This window comes from Jaculus jaculus, chromosome 9 (genome assembly GCF_020740685.1).
Source record: "Jaculus jaculus isolate mJacJac1 chromosome 9, mJacJac1.mat.Y.cur, whole genome shotgun sequence".
In the NCBI taxonomy this organism is placed as follows: Eukaryota; Metazoa; Chordata; class Mammalia; order Rodentia; family Dipodidae; genus Jaculus; species Jaculus jaculus.
The window spans coordinates 19,877,295-19,899,088 of record NC_059110.1 but is presented as its reverse complement, the minus strand read 5'-3'; the positions used below and the strand labels follow the sequence as shown (position 1 = coordinate 19,899,088).

Sequence of the window (21,794 nt, the reverse complement as noted above, 5' to 3'; positions counted from 1 at the left end):
GCAGGCCACCATGCCCAGCTAGTTGTGTGTTTTCTTATTTAGTATTCGAACAAGTCAATGAAGGATAGGTTATTTTTTTCATTTCATGATAGGGCAGTGAGGGTAAGAGGTTAACTCGATTCCATCAATGAACAGGGATGTGAGTTCAAATTCATCAGAGAACAAGAGACTGGTTTCTTACCCCTCTCTTACAGACTCCATCTCAATGCTCAATGAACTTCTGAGTGTACCAAATGATAAAAAGCCAAGGTTTATTAAACTTATTTAATGAAAGAAACAATGTGAGCTAGAGAGATGGTTTAGTGGTTAAGGAACCTGCCTGTGAAGCCTAAAGACCCAGGTATGACTCCCCAGAACCCACATATGCCAGATGTATAAGGCGACACATGTATCTGGAGTTCATTTGCAGTGACTAGAGGCCCTGGTGTGCCCACTCTATCTGCCTCTTTCTCTCACAAAGAAATAATTTTTTTTAGAAAAAGAAACAATCTAAAAAGGTGATAATGGCAAGCAGTCTCAAGATGAAACATTAATTCTTATAATAAAAAAATGCGAGCCACCCCATCATACCTCAAAAGGGCCCCAGCTGAAACTAAGAAAAATTGGTGAAACAAGTAAGGGTGTTGTTTTCCTGGTGAACCAGGTACCAGCACAAGGGTGAAGGAGATCAACACAGAGAAAAATCAACTTCTACCAAATCAGAGAGCCAGAAACCCAGAGGCCCGTAATACCTCATCACTGAAGCAGACTAAAAATGAACCCAACATGGCTTAGGGAAATTTTGCAGAAGAGGGGGGCAGAAAGAATGTTAGAGCCACATGTTGGGTCAAGATATGCAGAGACATTTATCCTACCCATAACTGTGGGCTAACTCCACAATGCATGACCCATATACCTCAACAAGGAGGGGCTAAGGGGAAGGGGCAGGTCATGGATGAGCCCAATAATGGTACCAAACTGTATTTGCTGAATACAAGACTAATTAATAAAAATAAATAAATAAATAAAAATATACATTGAAAAAAAGTTTCATTTTCTTGATGGGTAGGAATCACAGAACTTACGTGTTAGAAAATAACTTCGATTCATACTCCGTGAATAGCTCATCAGCTTTACAAAAGACACAGCTAGAAGAAATTATCAGAGAAATATTCACAACCAGTAAGTAGAAACATTTTAAAAGAAGCTTAGTGTTTCTGAGGGGAAACTAGTCAGGTAGCTTTATTTTCAAGTTGCCAGCTGGAGGCCCAAAGAGGGAACCAAAAAGAGATGTCACGCCACGTGCCTACTTCAGCAGAACCAGAGTTCAGCGTCTGATCCAGTGGTCCAATCAGCCCTCACTCGCCCCTACTCAGGTGTGCTGACCTGTTCCTGAGCCTGCTCCTGAGCGCAGACCAATCAGCTCTCTCTCTCTTAGACTCACCTGAGCCTTGAAGGTAAGGCCCACTACCATAAGATTATAAATAGATGCTTGCCAGGCAGGCAAGGCCTATTTTTGGCTGTTTATCTCTCCCAAACCCCCGAGTTCCCTGCTCTGGTAAGCACCTGTTGTCTCAGCCCAGTTGAGATGGGAGGACAGAACCCTATTCCCATGTGGGCTCCTGTTTCTCTCCTACCTTCTACATGGCAGGAGCTTTCTGTACTTTTTTCTCTTTCCCTCTCTTAATCTAATAAAGTCTAAGTCTCTCCCTCTGGTCCATGAATCTTAATTTTTTTTTTTCCCTCAAGGTAGTGTCTTGCTCTAGCCCAGAGTGACCTGGAATTCACTCTCAGAGTGGCCTTGAACCTCCAGCAGTCCCCTTAATACTGCCTCATGAGTGCTGGGATTAAAGGCATGAGCCAACACACCGGCTAATGGATTTTAATTCTTTCAACTCATAAGACAAGGATCCAGGGATACCCTAAGTTTATTAGTGCACTAGTGTACTGCATAACTGGCAAAAAGCCCAAGTGCTCCCATTATATTTTATGCTTTACTTTAGGACAGACATGATACTGTAGAAAAAAATTTGCATAGTTTTCAAGTGTGTGATCCCTATTTTATTTCAAAATTGTGTCTACTGTCAAAATGCTTTAACTTATAATCCATGACCTCTCTCATATAAAAATCTAGCTTAATGGGATGGCAGTTTCATTGCATGATTCCTTCAATTACCTACCAGTTCAGAGGAAGTCTGGTTGGTCGCAGGTGGCAGATTGTTGCAGACTCAATAATATCACGAGATGGAGGCTTCTCCAAGTTTTTTACTGCTTCTCTCACTAGCTTCTGGAATTTATTCAGCTCTTCCATTTGTGTTGTAAGTAAGAACTGAAGGCCTCGGCAGTCACGGAACCTGATCCCATCACCAGCATCACACACAACGGAGGAAAGAATAATAGGTTAGTTTCCTCCAATTCAGAAAATGTTTGTCAAACACAGGGGTAAAGAAACTGGGCCACATGTGTTGTCACACATGCTGACTTTCCTTTACAGTACACCAAGCAGTTCTATTTTATAATTTCAAGAGCTACTGTTGTGCTCAAGTTAAGGTACCTAAGATTACAATGTTATGATATAAGTTATGTACCAGAGCTAGGAGTTACATAAGGTGCTTAAAAAAAAAAAAAGGTGGGAAGGGGTGCTAAGCCTGTGACCCTGCACATGCTAAATATTACTACACTACTTATACTGCTATCCCCCAAGTAGTGCTCTTAGCCATTTTGATAAATTGTAGATTTGAAGAGTACTAAGGGGAAAAAAAATTATAGGCATGTGTCTATGGGTTTATTAACAAAAAAAAGAAAGTATAGAATAATAAATCAGAAACTAGAAAACACAGGATATATCTGCCTTTTAAGGGCATAAGCACCTCCTTCCTGAAATGCCACACTCATCAGAAGAGCATGTGCTTGGCCTTTGCTAATGCTCACCCCAGCACTACCTACTCTGCTTTATCCCATGCTGTTCATGGGAGACATTCACATTAGTACTTAGTTATATTCCATTAGTACTTAGTTATATATATACGGACTTACACTTTTCATACTGTTCATGGATTTCTTTTCTATGTGCTACCTACAGAAGATCAGGATTACTTATTTCCTGTTCTTAAAACACATACCAGAGGCACAGAAGAGCTATTCAGTAATTTCTCAAAGACTCTATAAATATTTGAGTAAAATTTGGCAAGGTATCAATATTACAAAAAAAGAAATAAGGTTTTTATTTCTAGCTTATTAGAAGTTAAAAAATACTCATCAAAAATTAACTTTTTTGGGCTGGAGAGATGGCTTAGCGGTTAAGCGCTTGCCTGTGAAGCCTAAGGACCCTGGTTCGAGGCTCGATTCCCCAGGACCTATGTAAGCCAGATGCACAAGGGGGCGCACGTGTCTGGAGTTCCTTTGCAAAAGCTGGAGGCCTTGGCGTGCCCATTCTCTCTCTCTCTTTCTCTCTCTCTCTCTCTCTGTCTCTCTCAAGTAAATAAATAAAAATAACAATTAAAAAAAATTAACTTTTGAAGCAAAGGGTCAAAGTGACTTTGGAACAATTATCTTAACTCATTCAAATCTGAATCATGTAAGAAAGACTGAAAAATGATATTGATTAGAATTTAACCAGCTTTGGCAAATGTTCTGCCTTACAGATGCTTGAAAATGAAAGAGAAAATAAGACACAATGATTGCAGGTGGCTCTTACACAATATACTGTGCAGTGGACACTCCTCTACATGTGTGTGTCACAAATACCAATCTGTTTAACTCTTACAGCAGTGCTGGGTAGACTCACACTGAAGAAGCTAAGGCAGGGCCTGCACTGCTCTTTCAAGAGCAGCAGAGCTCAGCAGGTGAAGGTGGGCATGCATCAGCTGACTTGCTGGAGAAAACACCTGTAGTCAGCGCTGAGTGACATGGCCTTTCCATTAGTCAATATAAAGTAAGTAGTAATAATCTGACTGACTTCTAAGATGTCAATTTCACACAGAAACATGAGTGCTAAAATGGCTTCAGAATATATATATAGTAATATTAAATATCTAAATTGCCTATAGGAATTTTATGTTTTATTACTTTCTATTTATGTCTGATGTTAATAAATGGCATGGTTTACGCTTCCTTTGGTTTTCCAACCAAAAACATCTCAAATAATTTAACATGTTTTAGCTGGTTCAGCAATGTACTCTAGTTAGGATAAAGATTTAACACAGGACAGAATGAACCAATGAAAATGTAACTTATACTGGAACAGTAATTCTTTAAAAAAAAAATTATTTATTATTTATTTATTTATTTATTGGGAAAGAGGAGAGAGTAAGAGAATAGACACTCTAGAGCCTCTAGACATCACAAATGAACTCCAGATGGCTGCACCACCCTGTGCATCTGGCTTATGTGGGTAATGAGGAATTGAACTTGGGTCCTTAAGCTTTGTAGACAAGTGCCTTAACTGCTAAGCCATCTCTCCAGCTGCTGGGTTGCTTGCATCCTTTCTTTTTCCTTCCTTCCTTCACTCCCTCCCCTTCTTATTTCTATTTTTAATAATTCTTGAGCTTTGCAGGGAAAAAGGAAACATAAGCAGCTCTCTGAGATATGCATATGCACATGCCTCAAAAAAAAGAAGCCTGGGGCCCAACATGGTGGCACACACCTTTAATCCCAGTACTTGGGAGGCAGAAGTCCAAGGATCACTGTGAGTTAAAGGCCAACCTGGGACTACAGAGTGAGTGCCAGGTCAGCCTGGGCTAGAATGAGACCCTATCTCGAAAAATACCAGAAAAGAAAAAGGGGAGCCGGGCATGGTGATGCATGCCTTTAATCCCAGCACTTGGGAGGCAGAGGTATGAGGATTGCCATGAGTTTGAGGCCACCCTGAGATTACAAAGTGAATTTCAGGTCAGCCTGGGCTAGAGTGGAACCCTACCTCAAAATAAATAAATAAATAAATAAAAATAAAAAGAGCTGGGTGTGGTGGTGCATACCTTTAATCCCAGCACTCAGGAGGCAGAGGTAGGAGGATCACCATGAGTTCAAGGCCCCCTGAGACTACATAGTGAACTTCCAGTCAGCCTGAGCTAGAGTGAGACCCTACCTAAAAAAAAAAAGAAAAAGAAAAAGAAAAAGAAAAAACTAAAAAGCCTGCCAGGTTCATTGAGTCAAAAAATATGATGATTGTTAATTGAAATAGATTTTGGTTAACATTTAAAAGAGGATTTTAAAGATTAAATGAACATCCATGATGCCCCATCAAAGACACATTGAATTTCTTACTAGAAAGTAACTTTAATTGTAGGTCTAATCCTTACAAGGGGATAAGATCTGAAAGTTGAGCAAATATACTTTAACCCCTGCCTGGAATCAATGCACAATTCCCCACACTAGACAGACACTTATCTGAGTTAAACCACTGAGGGCACTTTTTTTCCCTTCAGCTCAGGCTGACCTAGAACTCACTTTGTAGCCCCAGGCTAGATTAGAACTCACAGGAAACCTCCTACCTCAGCCTCCTGAATGCTGGGATTAAAGGCATGATTAACATGCCTGGCCTCATTGAGAGTACTTTTGGTACAAAGTAAGCTTGTTTTGTGGGGAGAATTAGCTACCATTTCTACATGAAGAACAGCAAGCTAACATCTCTGAAGACATTAATGAATGAGGAGTACTGATGGGAGACAGGGAAGAGAGTAAGAAATTCTGCAAGACAAAGTCTGGGCTTTTGTGGCATGAGATGTTTAGTTCTTGAAGAATGAATCACTCAAGCTAAGTCAGAATTACATCAAGGACAAGCCTACTTTAAACAACTTTTCTAAAATGTAAAAAAAAAAAACATATTTAAAAATGGCCAGTAACAAAGAAAAGAGGCTATTTCAGACTTCTATCTAATGTTTATGCTTGAAATATAATAAGATGTAAAACATAGATGCTTTTAAATACAATGTATTCTAATATTTAACTGTGGAAACTAATCCCAAAAAGCCTGACTGTTTGGGATGATGACTCGTTAAGTTATTCTGTTTTATTCTATTCTCTTACTTCTCCACCATGGAAAGCTTGTCAGTCTGCTGCTTGTAGTTGCTAGTTATTTCATTCCGCACTCGCTGAACAAGTTCCTCATCAATGGAAAAGTCCACTGCTCGGAGGATTACATTCAGCCACCAAGGAGAGTTCGAATGAATCTGGAAGAAAAGCCAACAGCTGATCAATTAGTTATTTTAGTTCTCACTAGGAAAGGTGATGTGGGAAACTCAAAGATATCAATAAGAGCTATTCTCAGAAGGAGGGCAACAGAGGGGAGACAAATATACATCATCTGTGTACATTAGGTAAACAACTTGTTTGTCAACAACTGTCTTTTGATTATTCTGAATGGATTAGAATTTACTTGATATAAGACTTGTGTAACAAACCTGTATCAAAATATAATAAAGGGCTGGAGAGATGGCTTAGCGGTTAAGGTGCTTACCTGTGAAGCCTAAGGACCCATGTTTGACTCCCCATATCCCATGTAAACCAGATGCACAAGGTCATGCATGCACACAGGTGGCACATGCATCTGGATTATGATTGCAGTGGGTGGAGGCCCAGGCGTGCTAATTCTCTCATAAAAAAAATATACAACAAAATGGAAATTCTGTACTATGTAAAAGGTCCACATAACAGGAAGCCTCAATTCTGATCGTTGACTATTAAACTTGATTCCAATGAATGCATAACAAAAGAATATACTAAGTAACAAACTAGGAAGAATAAGATGTGGAGCAAATGACTAAAACATTCAGTGTGAATGAATCTGTGCAGTCTTCTTTTGACATTACTTCTGATACCATGAGGGAGAAACTGTAGACTTAACAAATATAATACGGTTTATAAGAAAAATATATGTGGTCATAGTATCTTATACACTAAACTCTTAAGGGAGGTTACACAAGTCTTGACTTTTTCTATAAAACAGTTATATACTTAGAGTTAAGAGGGAATCAACTGTAACTTAAACAAAAAAGAAAAACAGAATTCAACATATCTAATTTCTCTACATATCAGTCCACTCAACCAATGACAGTGCTAACTGCAAATAAATTTGCACTATAAGCTCTGAACCAGGTGCTAAGCATTTGAAAGTGAGTAAGAGGCCCCAGGTTTTCCCCAAACACAACGAAATCCGACATGGTATGTGGAGGCCTGCACAGAACAAGCTGTGTTCTGGGCGTACCTTCCTCTGCAGCTCCCGGATGGCCTGCTGCACAGGCTGGACAGCCTGCCTGGCTTCAGCGACTTCTGAGTTACACTTGCTCATGTAGTGCTCTCGCAGCTGCTTCGCCTGCATGCAAACAAGAAGCAAGCACAAGCTTTCACTGCAGGCTTAATTTAGGCTGATGTTTCAATAGCAATATGGTCACTTCATTCATTTAAAGTTGCTTAACTTGATTTAAACATAAAACTCTGAAGGACTACAGCAGACAGTATGAATCATGCTAGAATGAATAAAATGAATAAAACTGTCCTGTTCATCACATAAAAAATTTTAAAAATTCCCAAAATTCACCCCCAAATATTGACTTTTTTGGTAAAATTTCTTTTTAATTAGGAAAAAAAATAAAGTGTAAAAAGAACATCAATATTTCAAAATATGACAAGAGACCTCACAGAATTCCTTGTCAGATTTTGTTCCAGGAGTAAATACTTGCCCGTGACACATCTGATAAGGGGCTCATATCCAAAATACACAAGGAAATTAAAATATGCACTAGCATGAAAGCAATTCAATTTAAAAACATTCAAGGAACTAGCCGAGATATTCCTCAAAAGAAAACATACATATGTGCCAACAGGTCTATAAAAGGGCTCACTAATCAATAGGAAAAGAAAATTAAAACAAGAAGGTATCACTTCATACCCACCATGACTTTTGTTATTAAAAAGAAAGAGAAGGTTAGTGGTGGTGAGGGTAATGGAGACAAGGGACCCCTTTTACACTGTAGGAACATAAATCAGTACAGCCATTATGAACAAAAATAGTATGAAGGTGGCTCGCAATATTAAAATATAGCACTACCACATTATCTAATAATCTGACTTCAAGGTATGGAGTCAATGGAAATGAAATCATGATGTCAAAGAGATTATCTGTCCTTCCATGTTTGCAGAAGCATTATTCACAGTATGTATGACACAGAATTATCCCAAGGATCTATCAACCTAGGAATGGATGAAGGAGAAAATGGAACATAAATACCAAGGTATTTTAGACTTCAAAAAGAAGGATACTGCTATTCCTTACATGTATTCCTTACCTGGAGGATATTGTACAAATGGAAGACAAATACTGAATGATCTCACTTAGATATAGAATATAAAATAGTAAAACTCATAAAAATAAAGTGGTGGTTACTAGAGACTGGAGACTGGGAGGTGATGGTTAAACGATACCATAATTTCCAACAGAAAAGAAGAAATCAATTCAGAAACTCTATTACACAACATACTGATTACAGCCAAGAACAGATTCTAAAGGTTCTCATTGTAAAAACTGAGTATGTGAGATAACAGCAATAGTATCTAGCTTGATTTAACTATTACACATTACCCATGTACTCATAACATCATGTTGTAAACCCTAAGCAGGCAATTTCACCAATTAAGATCTATTTAAACAAAATGTAGTAAAAGGGCTGTGCACGTCGTACAATCTTATTTTACTAATATTACTGATTCAAACACAAGCTCCACTTACAGATTTAATACATTTCAACAACATCTATGCTTTTGATCTTAGCTTTGCTCTTCCTCTCTGAGTTTTAGAAAAGTAAAAAATCCTTGGGATAAGTAGATAGTAATCAAAATTTACACTGAAGGGACTAGAGAGATGGCTTAGTGATTAAGATGCCCGTCTGCAAAGCCAAACGACCCAGATTTGATTTTGCAGAACCCACGCAAGCCAAATGCACATGGTGGCTGTCGTGGTTTGATTCAGATGTTCCCAATAAACTTAGGTGTTCTGAATGCTAACTTCTCGGCTGACGGAGATTTGGGAATTAATGCCTCCTAGAGGCAGTTTATTGTTGGGCTTATGTGTGTTACAACCAGCTCCCCCTTGCTAGTGTTTGGTACATCCTCCTGTTCCTGTTGTGCACCTTATGAGGGCCAGGGGGTGATGTCCACCTCTGCCCATGCCATTGTTGTCCCTGTCATCATGGAGTTTCCCCTAAAGCATGTAAGCCTAAATAAACCTCTTTTTTCCCATAAGCTGCTCTTGGTTGGATGATTTCTACCAGCAATGAGAGCCTGACTGCAACAGTGGTACATGAGTCTGGAGTTCATCTGTAATGGCTGGAGGCCCTGGCCCACCCATTCTTCCCCCGACCTCACTCTTTCTCTGCCTCATTCCCTAATAAATAAGACAAATAAAATAAAAATAAAAAATACTAAAAAAAGTTTAAAAAATTACACTGAGGGATGGATAAATGACTCAGTGGTTAAGGTGCATGCCTCCAGATCCTAATGACCTAGGTTCAATGTCCCATTACCCCCATACACTGAAAATTTGATTTTTTTTTTTTTTTGAGGCAAGCCTCCAGCCACTGCAATTTAACTCCAGATGCATGTGCCCACTTGTGTGTTTGTGTCACTCTGTGGATCTGGCTTACATGGAATTTGGAAATCGAATGTGAGTCCTTGGGCTTCTGAGGCAAGCACCTTAATGCCTAAGCCATCTCTCCAGCCTCTGAGGGATTTTAACTGTCTTAAGTATTAGACAACAAAGTAGACAAAGCACAAACCTTTCTATAGTCACCAAACCACATATTTTTTAGTCTTGCTATGGAATCAATCTTTACTTTTTGATACCTATTAATACCTACAACTTATTAATATATCTGAAAATGGGTCACAAGCTAAACAAAATAATGCCATTCTCTGTGACCCCAAATCACCATAGCAAAGTTTTTTGGGTTTTTTTTTTTTGCAAAGCAATGCAAATATGGTTACAGTGACTTATACATTATGTTCCAAAAAATCTCACTACGTAGAGCAAGGAGATTAAAGAGATTAACTTTTAAGAGACAGAATGAAAATCACAATAATTACCTCTTCCTCAAGTCTGCCATCTCGCAAGGTAGGAGGTATCCCTGGGTGTTTGGCTACCAACAGTTCCATTAAGTTATGAGTGGCATGAAGTCTCTACAAATACACAAAAGGCAAAACCTTTTACAGGCACTGCAGAGGGCGCTGGAGAACCTGCTATATGGCGTGCCAAGAATGAGCTCCAGGTTAAGCTTATAATGCCAAATACCTCTCTTAAACAATTTCATTACATTTTTTTCCAGAAAGAAAAGAATAGCGAAGGTTTTAAGTCATCAAATGATTTTTTTCAATTAATATAAAGCAATATTATACAGTAGTACAAAGAGACCAAAGCACTATCTCTAGAGACTATGACTCGGGCTGTTACTCTTTATTCTTTAATACTCAGAATAAATATTTTGTATAAAATAAATTCAACACATACTTAGAAAATTTTAATTTCCACTTACTTGAAGTGAATCAGTTTTGAGTTTTCCTTTATGCTCTTCAGATGAGCGCAATACTTCTCTGTACAGTTCCGCTGCTAAGGCATACTCACCTAGGATGAAAACATACTTCAAGCATAGAAAATGTCTCATGTGTAACTCCTAGTATTATCTATTTAGCTATAATCTAAAAAGCTGCACTATAAAAATGTAGCAATGAAAAATCTTACTTGTTATTATTTTTATATTTTTCCATGCTGGGGAAGAACCCAGGGCATTACACACCCAATGTCTTTTTTTTTTTTTAAGTTGAGTAATTTGACCTGGTATTAATATGATTGTTTGTGTTTTCAATAAAATGATTGTAGCTCTCTTTGTAGTTCCATAGAACATCATTTTTATTATATTTAAACTGTTAAATTATACTGAAATACACTTAGGATAAAATATGTTTACAATGTCTTCAAAATTATGCTGCAAAACCCACTCTGGATTAATTTAATTCAGCATACTTAATAAATACAGATGTTAATTTTAAAATGTTTTCTGAGAAAAACACAAAACATACATTTACCAAATTTTACAAATTGAAACCGAATTTGTTTTAACCACTTAATGGCACTAAGATTTCCAAGTTATTATAGTAGATCTGATAATGCAAACTCATTTTCTCCATACAGGAAGCATACTGTTTAAAAGTTGGGATTATGCCATGTGTTTAATGCCACATTCAACGAAGATCTAAAATTATTTATTATGTACCACACATATATGTTTGCAAAAGAAAGTATTTCTAGAAATTGAAAGTAATTTCACTTTTTTTTTTTTTACTTCAATCTTTCTAACTGATTTCCACAAAACTTTATAGTTAAAAAGCACTAGTTTGCTCTAATTCCACCAAGGAAAACAAGACACTGTAGGAGGAATGCAGGACAAGAGTGGTGGTACAGCTTCTCTACTTCAACATGTGGGCACACATGTGTGTGCAGGCCAGAGGCTGACATCAGGTGTCTTCCTTAGAAGCTCTCCATCTATTTTACTGACACAGACTCTCTCACCGAAACTGGGGTTTATCAATTTGGCTAAACAAGTTAGCCAGAATGCCCCAGGGATCACTCTCGTCTCCCAAGTGCTAGAATTACTAGCACACATCTGGCATTTGGAAATCCTCATGCCCATGTGCCAAGTGCTTTTTTAACCTTTTTCTTTGGATTACTCTCTCACTTTTAATATATTTTATTTATTTGAGAGAGAGAATGGGCACACCAGGGCCTCCAGCCAAATGAACTCCAGATGTGTGTGGCCCCTGATGCATCTATCTGGCTTACATGGGTCCTGGAGAATTGAACCAGGAACCTTTGGCTTTGCAGGCAACTGCCTTAAGTGCTAAGCCACCTCTCCAATCCATCAATACTTATTTATTTATGGTCATTACTTTGACTTTTCAGAAAGTCCTTCATTTGATTGCATGCCAATAACATTTCTCCATTCCTAGACTTTTTGCTATTACTATTGTGAAGTTTATATTTACAATTTAGAAAACCTACAATGAATTTCAGTCTTTGAAGAAAAGAAGTATGTATATACTTTTTCCTTCTTTAACAAGTCATTTATATTAGACTGCTTGAAATTTTTTAAAATTACACTGATGTTCTTTTTTAAAGTTTTTGGTCTTTTCTTTTTTTAAAAAATAACATTGAGGGCTGGAGAGATGGCTTAGCGGTTAAGCGCTTGCCTGTGAAGCCTAAGGACCCCGGTTCAAGGCTCGGTTCCCCAGGTCCCACGTTAGCCAGATGCACAAGGGGGCGCACGTGTCTGGAGTTCGTTTGCAGAGGCTGGAAGCCCTGGCGCGCCCATTCTCTCTCTCTCCCTCTACCTGTCTTTCTCTCTGTGTCTGTTGCTCTCAAATAAATAAAAAAAAAAAAAATTAAAAAAAAATAACATTGAATAATTTCTCCTCCTATATACTATACTTCAGCAGTATTGATCTTTTCTGTAATCTCCAATCTCCTATTTAATTTAAAGTGTATTTTCCATATCAGACACTGAAAATTTCATTTCTGGTCATTTTAAATTATGGTTTTAACTTCTGCTGAGCATTTTTCTTTAGTCTTTAGCCTACAGACCATGGAAAGATGTCCACCAGATGTGCATAGTAAAAGTGCCAGTGGAGTGTTTGGCACTGAGACATCTCTAACACACACTCCAAGGCTCAGGATCCATAGTAGAAGAGGTGGAAGAAAGAATGTAAGATTAAACAGGAAGGGTCGGAATGCTTACAATACAATCTTCCAGACACAAAATGGCCTGTATATCCATGACCTTGCAGTGCCTGGCACTACCTACACAAGACCCTCATAATATGAAAAAAATATAAATGACATCAAAATAGAAGAGAGACTCTATGGGAAGGGATTCAGTGGAGGCTGGATTTGAAAGGGGGAGAATAGGTGTTGGGAATGATCATGGCTTATTATCTACATTTCTGAAAGTTGCCAATCAAGCCAGGCATGGTGGCACATGCCTTTAATCCCAGCACTAGAGAGGCAGAGGTAGGAGGATCACTGTGAGTTCAAGGCCACCCTGAGATTAGAGAGTGAATTCCAGGTCAGCCTGAGCTAGAGTGAGACCCTACCTCGAAAAAACAAAACAAACAAAAAAAGAAAGTTGTCAATCAAAACTTAAAAAAAAAAGGTTCTAGTGTAATTTACCCAATCCAGACCCCTCCCAATGGGGAGCTTTCTGCTTTACCTTCCTTAAAGTATCTTCCCATTTCTGGGGAACTCCTCCTGCTTTATAGGAGTTCTGCCTTCTTTCCTTCCTTAAGCTGGATAATAAAAATTTTCTAAATTGCAACAAAAAAGTGCCAGGTATATAACTTCTGCCACCACTTTAGAATGGCAAATTTAATTTTTTTCCCTGTTAACAACTAAAATAAAATAAAAATCAGAATACGAGAGATGAAAGCTTATAAGATGCTAAAAGCCGAAAATAGTGATGAGAAGCAACCAAGTAAACAGTCTTTTATATAAATACAAGTGATTTTTCTGACCCACTTAAATTTTGTGAATATGTAACTCTGTAACTGTTTGTGTATATGCATGAGTTTATCACATTCTGAAAAAAGCTAAGGTCCACAACACCCGAGACTTGACTTTATCATCTAGATCATTCCTGGTTTATAAATATTAAGGGAAAAATGAATTTTAAAGTCAATGAATACTCTGAAAATATAACCTCTTCTAATTCTAGGTAATTTGGTCATTGTTAATTATTCACTAGAAAAGACTAAGATTGCCAGGCATGATGGCACACACCTTTAATTCTATCACTCAGGAGACTGAAGTAGGAGGATAGCTGTGAGTTCAAGGCAAGCCTAGGCTAGTGTGAGACCCTAGGTGGAAAAAACAAAACAAAAAGACTAAAATTAACATCTTATGGCCAAATCTTTGTTCATATTCTAATATTCCTTAAAACCAAAAAAAAATCTTCCCAATATGCAAATGCTTACACAAAGTTCATATATGCTGAATATTCTTGGAATGTTCTATATAATCATTCTCTATTAAATGGGAGCTATTTAAGTTACAACCAGCAGTATATGAGAGCATACTGTGAGGCATGTGATGGATGTGATTTTGACTGCAATTAACCTTTCTCAGAAGTATCTAAGGAGTCAAGAGACAATAAAGCAATCACCTTCTACCTTTAATGATATGGATGCCTGCCAAGCCATTGAGGGCACAAACTAGTTGTCGATGGGCTTCTTCACATTCAGTTACACATTTCTTCTGCAAAGATGTCAGCAGCTCTTCCATTGTCATGGTGCTAAAAGAAATGGCACATTTCTCAAAATCAGAAAGGGAACCCCAAAGTGTTGTCTCAGTGGGAGTATCTTGCATCATGTTATTTCACCACTGTGGGAATATTGTAACACAACCTTTCCAGTGTTTATGCAATGCCCTCAGCATTTTCTTCATCTTCAAGTTTCTCATTATTGCTTTTAACTTACTAATTTCTTACTGTTGCAATAAGTAGACTGGTATCTCATCCCATCCTATTTTTGAGTTGTTCCTACTTTATTCATGGGAGAGAATAACTAGAAATATTTTCCTTAAGTATAAAGTACAACACATTTAAAATAGTATGGCTTTTTACAATCAATGTGAAACCAGGTCTGAATGAACCCCAAAATTATAAGCCAAATAATTCATCTTATTCCTCATTTCAAGTCAAAATCACCGTAACCATAAGAATACTTAATTGCTACCATTCAAATACACATAAATCTGTATAGTACTTAAAATTTAATCATAATCAACTTAAAATTACACAAATCTGTGCTATGTCTCCCATTTGTCTATAACCTAGTTAAAAGAAAAGGCAAAATGCCTCCTATGATATGAACCTAAAAGAGTTTCTTCTAATAGTTGGTAATAAAAAAACAGACCAGCTTTTGATATGCAGTCTGATTCACAAAATATGTTCAGGACAAGAGTATTATGGACACAAATTCTATACTGCTTTTGGAGAGAAATGTTAGACATAAACCCAGCACAATTATAAAAAATACTAATGGTAACCTAACTCCTTGATGTTAGAATACAGAAATATAATAAGAACAGAACAAAAAAAATTTGTATCTGGGCTGGAGTAATGGCTTAGCCATTAATGTGTTTGCTCTCAAAGCCAAAGGACCCAGGTTCAACTCCCCAGGACCCATGTAAGCCAGATGCACAAGGGGATGTATGTGTCTGGAATTTGTTTGCAGTGGCTAGAGGCCCTGAGCACCCAATTCTCTATCTGCTTCTTTCTCTCTCCTTCTCTGTCAAATAAATAATATTAAAAAAAAAAATTCAGAGCCAGGCGTGGTGGCGCACACCTTTAATCCCAGCACTAAGGAGGCAGAGGTAAGAGGATCGCCATGAGTTCGAGGCCACCCTGAGACTCCATAGTGAATTCCAGGTCAGCCTGGGCTACAGTGAGACCCTACCTCGAAAAACCAAAAAAAGAAAAAGAAAAAAAAAAAAATTCAAACCTGCCAAAGCAGAGGTTTGAGGAACACTGTGAGTTCAAGGCTAACCTGTGACTACATAGTAAATTCAAAGTTAGCCTGAGCTAGATTGAGACCCAACCTCAGGGAAAAAAAAAATTACATCTGGAGTATAAACAAAAATAAATAAATCCACCATTCCCAAACCAAAAGCACAACCAAAACAGTCCAAGTTTAAAAAAAAATTTCAAAACTATGAAAACAATTTTGCCATGATTCTCTTTCATGTATGAGGCCTCAAAGAAAAACCACCATAGCATAAAAATACCTGAGGTTCAGTTATAATATTTGAAAAGAAACTGTAGGCCACAGGGTAATTGCTTAACTTGTCTATGATCAAACCTTTTTTGCAGAGGTAAGAACTCTCCGCGGACAGCCTGTGGATGGCAACAAGCTTGCCTGAGCCTCAGCAATGGATACAGGATGGAGGTAACTGTCCTTCTGTCCAGGCTGCTGAGCTTCAGAGCCCAGTCAGAAATCTTCCTGAGTTTTGCCACAGCATCCTGGCAGCACACCTCGTGCTGACGATGATAGAAATGTCTCTCTACTGGAGAAAAGTGAAGCCAGTGTATTTCTTCAGTCTGAGGAGGTATCTGGATCTGCAGTGTGAAGTTGGAAAAAGATTTCATATGAAAATTTTGCTTTCATCTCAACTTTGTTCTTTACAGGTTAGCCTTAGTCAGTAAAAAGTGAGTAAACTGACTTGGTCAATCACGTCTTTCTTTGCAGATCTCCACAGAATCTTTGCAATGAAACTGTAGAGCAGCTGAGGATTCTTCCTGCAGTAAGGGTGATAGAGAAGCCGGACCCACCAGTGTCTGACGCAGTAAGGCTCAATACCAAGAAAGACCACCAGTCCAAAAAGATCTGAAAAGAAAAAGCCACAGCACACTGAGGACAGCTGCTTCTGCACTTCCTTATTCCTCTCTTGAATTCCTTGCTTCAGATAATACAGAGCACACGCAGCCCCCTCTATGTATCAGAACTCAGGTTTAATGCAATGCAATTTACATTTACTGAGAATCTGCTTTACACTAGGTTTTGTTCCAACTGCTTAATGAACCATTAAGCAAAGCTTATACTTAACCCACAAGTCTGAAATTACATCAGAAGTTAAAAATTACTTGAGTATACAGAAAAGATAGGTAAGAAATAATGCAACTTGTGTTGGACCAGAAACAAAACTTCTAATTGTATAAAATGTAAAATATTCTAATTTAATATTAATAACCCTTTGTCTTGTAATTCCACTACTAAAAAAAGGCAGAAAAGGGACAGGCATGGTGGTGTGTACATTTAACCCCAATACTTGGGAGGCAGAGGCAGGGGGATTGCTGTGAGTTCCCAGCCTGAGACCACAGAGAAAGATCCAGGTCAGCCTTGGCTAGTGTAAGACCCTCCAGGGCTGGAGGGTGGGTGGGGAGTGAAGCCTAAGACAATAGAAAGAGATATAGAAAATATTTACTCAAGGTGAACCATATCCATAGTCAAAGAAAAATATGTGAATTATGGCATCCTCTTAAAAAGAGCACTAGCTGGATAACAGGACGGTGAAGTGGTCCCAAACTAGAGCTACATTTGTCTTCTACTCTAACAGGCTTTCCATGATTAATCAGAGTGCTCTTTGTATATCTTTTGATTGGCCACATTCAATTTCATGTTTCACTTTTCCCCCAGTCAACATTTCCTAAATAGGTTTTTAGTATAATTATTTGTGGTGATTTTTTTTTTTTTTTTTTTTGAGGTAAAGTCTCACTCTAGCCCAGGCTGACCTGAATTCATTATGTAGTCTCAGGGTGGCTTCAAACTCACAGTGATCCTCCTAACTCTGCCTCCCGAGTGCTGGGATTAAAGGCGTGCAAGACCATGGCCAGCTTGTGGTGATTTTTTTTAACACATGGAAAAGAGTTTATGATGCAGTTACATGAAATTAAAAAAAAAAAAACATAAAATGGAGATATATATAACATATGTATATCTGAAATATAAAAATGTGTACTAGAAAAGTAAAGAGATGTCTTTGTTTTCATATGAAGATTACAGGTGAGTATACCTTATGCTTTCTTGTATCTTTTTTTGTTTTATTTTGTTTTGCTTTTTCAAGGCAGGGACTCGCTCTAGCCAAGGCTGACCTGTAATACACTATGTAGTCTAAGGCTGGCCTTGAAGTCAAGGCGATCTTCCTTCCTGTGCTTCCAGAGTGCATGTGCCACCATGCCTGGCTCTTCTTTTTCTCAAACAATGGGGTTATTTACTTCAAAAGGCACAAGAATTAAAATAAACATCCATGAATCTATCTACACCATCTATTTGAAGATGACCAGTAAACATTTAGATTCAATGAGCTTACTTTGCTAGTACATGGCAGGAAGTCAGGCACATCTGAAAGAACAAATGTGCTACTACCCACAGATGTGTATTTTAGCTCAAACAGATCTACTGCTGCTTCTCTGAGGTGCCAAGGTCTCAGATTCTACTTGTCAAAACCAAATTTCTAAGATTCTTCCCCACATATGCTTTTCTCTTACTCTTATTCACTGATAAATGTCTCTATCCAAAAATTTCTTGGCATTTTCCTGACCTATCATTACACCTTATTAATTACCTTGTCCATTTCTTTTTGTTTCCTCAGGACCACTGTAGCCCATATCCACAGTGCTCACAGTTTATAGACAAGTGATACTTGCAGGAGCACTTAATGTAGCTGACATTCTTGTATCTACTCTGCCCTCTTTTCAACAACACAACTAGATTAAGCTTCTGAGATAGAAACCTGACTAAAAGAGATGATACCAAACCACAGTGTTTAAATCCTTGCAATAGTTCCTATTTCTTTCAGGAAAATCAGTAAATTACTTTGTGATGTTCTACAAGGCCTCCCATGGTGGTCTCATCAACATGTGTCTCTCTAAGCATGAGATTTCCCCAGCTCTCTATACTTAGTTAGCCACATTGATATTCTTTTGGTTTTTTGCTGCTAATCTGGCAATGTTCTGCTCCTAGTGGAGAGCTGTGCCTCCCACATTTACCTGATGATTCAAATCACAACTCAGTTGCCACTTCCTTCTGCATACCTTATTATAAAATTTTGTTATCATTTTTGTTTTTTCTCACTTATGGAAATTATCTGATAGCAACTTAATGTCTTAGTATTTGAAAAAAAAAATATCTTCCCACCTAAGCTACAAGCTTCAAAGTTCTGGGACTTGGTCTAGTTTTGCTCACCTGTTACTTCAAAAAATTAATAAGGGCTGGAGAGATGGCTTAGTGGTTAAGATGCTTGCCTACAAAACAAAGGAACCCAGGTTTGATTCTCCTGGTCCCACGTAAGCTAGATGCACATGGTAGTGCATGCATCTGGAGTTAATTTGTAGTGGCTAAAGGTCCTGGTGCACACATTCTCTCTTTCTCTCTAGTAAATTTTAAAAAATAAACCTTTTAAAAAAGATTAGTAAGAGCAAGGGCACTACAAAGAACTGAAGTGATTTAAGTTCAACATTGAACTTCCAAAGCAACAAAAATAAGTGACTAGTAAGTAGGAAATAAAAGCAAGAGCAGAAGTGAATGCAGCTATCACCCACCGAGTATGTATGTGATATCTGCCAGGCACTGAGCTAAGTTCCTAAAATATCTTTGTTACGCCTTATATACCTTATTTTATAAATAAGGAACATACAGATTTGAACATTTCACCTACTTGTCTATGGACTTGCAAGTAAGAAGCCACCAGAATATGCAGCCAGATTTATATACCACCAAAGCCAAAGCTTACATGTCATAAACCAAGCATGTTACACGCAGAGGAAGTGTAGGGTGAAGAGTGGGCATCCTGTTTGTGTATTATACAAGCATGTTACACACACGGGGAGTGTGGGGTAGGAAAGTGGGCAGCTTACTTGCCTACTAACCTATTCAAATAGACTGCCAGTATTCAGCCTGCAATCAAAAACAAACTAAAGGCCATAGAAAGGATGGCCTGAAAATACTCTACCCTCATTTCTTCAATATGTGACCAGTCCACAATTTACAAGTTCTTTAGGTTGCTGTTACTTAACAGATCACTACATGTGATTTTTCTCTCAGTGTAGCACAATGGTCATCAATGCAGCAGAACTAGAAGAGTGTAAGTTTGCTCTCCAGGGGTCACTTAGCAATGTCTGGAAGCATTTGTGGGTGTCAGAACTACAGGAGTGCTCTCAGCATCCAGTGGACAGAATGTAAGCATCCTAAAGAACACAGGATATTCAACAACAACCAAGAATTATTTGGTCTAAAATATAAAGATGAAAAAAATTAAGAACTTTTGATTTAACACAAAATGGAAAATAAGTGAGACTTCTATATCTAAAAACCTCACATTATAAGTCACGAGCAGGCTAATTCTCTCACTTACAGGCCAGAAAATAGTGGAAAATGTCAGAGAATCATGGGAGCAAAGGGTAAAGACAAGTAAATACCAGGAAGTTTGGGGAAAGCTATGTCAGGTGACACAGGGCATGAGCAAACTTTGGAGCATGATTGTTTCACTGTGGGAAAAGACTCAGTACACACTATGTCAAAACTCTTTGAGGTACACATGTTAAATAGTTTCAGTTTTATTATGTCACTAGTACCTCCATAAAGCTCAAAAACTGAATGGAGCTGCTTTAAAAAAAAATTGAAGAATGTGCTAAATGGTGACAAGTGTTCAAAAATACCTGCCAACATTAAAAATGTCTGAAATGAGGAATTATACTGCTCATGCTCTTCCAAAGTTAAATCAAAGAATCACAGTCATCACCTTATTTGGTATCATTCCAATTAACTGCTCAGCTGAAAAAGATGTTTTTTATTTTTTATTTTTTTTAGTGTTAAATATTTTTTTTATTTTTAAAATTTTTATTAGCATTTTCCATGATTATAAAAAAAAATCCCATGGTAATTCCCTCCCTCCCCACCCCCCACACTTTCCCCTTTGAAATTCCATTCTCCATCATATTACCTCCCCATCACAATCATTGTACTTACATATATACAATATCAACCTATTAAGTATCCTCCTCCCTTCCTTTCTCTTCCCTTTATGTCTCCTTTTTAACTTACTGGCCTCTGCTACTAAGTATTTTCAATCTCACGCAGAAGCCCAGTCATCTGTAGCTAGTACCCACATATGAGAGAGAACATGTGGTGCTTGGCTTTCTGGGCCTGGGTTACCTCACTTAGTATATAATCCTTTCCAGGTCCATCCAGTTGAAAAAGATGTTTTTAATACCTAAATATCTATAATTTCTGCAGTTTTCTATGTGAAAAAGCAGATCACTGACCTATGAAATCTGACTTGCAATGAGTTGACATATTCTATGGTAAGTGTATTAATGAAGCATTCAAATCGTGTTAAAATTTAAGTATACATTATTTTAGAAACTTTTTTTGAGGCAAGGTCTTACTCTAGCCCAGGCTGACCTGAATTTTACTCTGTAGTACCAGGCTGGCCTCAAACTCACAGTGACCCTCCCGTTAGGTCTCCCAAATACTGGGATCAAAGCAGTGCACCACCACAGAAGGCTATCTTAAAAACATTTTACTCTTAAAATTAACCCTGATGACCCATCTCTGCAATCTCAATATTTGGGAGGCTAAAGCAGGAGTATCATGAGCTCAGGGTCAGTATGGGATACACAGTGAATTTGGTGCTAGCCTAGACTACAAAGTGAGGCCATGTCTCAAACAAAACAAGGGCTGGAGTAATGGCTCAGTGGTTAAGGTGCTTGCCAACAAAGCCAAAGGACCCAAGTTTGATTCCCCAGTAACCAAGTAAAGCCAGATACATAAGGTGGCACATGCATCTAGAGTTCATTTGCGGTGGCTAGAGACCCTGGCATACCCATTTTTTCTTTCTCTCAAATAAATAAATAAATAAATAATAATAAATAGAAACAAAAAAACCCCAAAATCACTTTCAATTCACAGTAATAGTTGTTGACATTTTGATTTATCGTATGTTATCTTGTAGAAATCAAAATATATGAAAACTTGAATTTTTAGAAAGTTTTTTTTTTTTTTTTTTGCAAGTAGAGACAGGAGGAAGGAAGGAGGGAGGCAGAGAGGGAAGGAGAGAGGGAAAGGGAAGAAAGGAGGGAATATGAATGGGCACACCAGGGCCTCTAGCTGCTACAAATAAACTCTAGATACATATGCCTCTTCGTGCGTCTGGCTCTAAGTGGGTAGTGGAACTGAACTGGGTCCTTAGGCTTTGCAGGTTAAATGCTGAGCCTTCTCTCCAG

The 21,794-nt window shown here is 38.0% G+C and overlaps 1 protein-coding gene across 1 annotated transcript in view; it reads right to left on the bottom strand.

Moving 5' to 3' along the window:
• Nucleotides 1–21,794, bottom strand: part of Shprh (SNF2 histone linker PHD RING helicase) — an 86,029-nt gene that overhangs the window by 34,023 nt on the left and 30,212 nt on the right. Inside the window, exons 12-20 of the mRNA XM_004651145.2 lie at nt 16,235–16,398; nt 15,874–16,130; nt 14,185–14,306; nt 10,503–10,591; nt 10,057–10,149; nt 7,184–7,291; nt 6,007–6,149; nt 2,160–2,333; nt 1,065–1,127 (exon numbers count right to left, since the gene is read on the bottom strand). Of these exons, the coding sequence (XP_004651202.2) occupies nt 1,065–1,127; nt 2,160–2,333; nt 6,007–6,149; nt 7,184–7,291; nt 10,057–10,149; nt 10,503–10,591; nt 14,185–14,306; nt 15,874–16,130; nt 16,235–16,398 (1,213 nt within the window). The remainder of the gene's footprint in view (nt 1–1,064; nt 1,128–2,159; nt 2,334–6,006; nt 6,150–7,183; nt 7,292–10,056; nt 10,150–10,502; nt 10,592–14,184; nt 14,307–15,873; nt 16,131–16,234; nt 16,399–21,794) is intronic.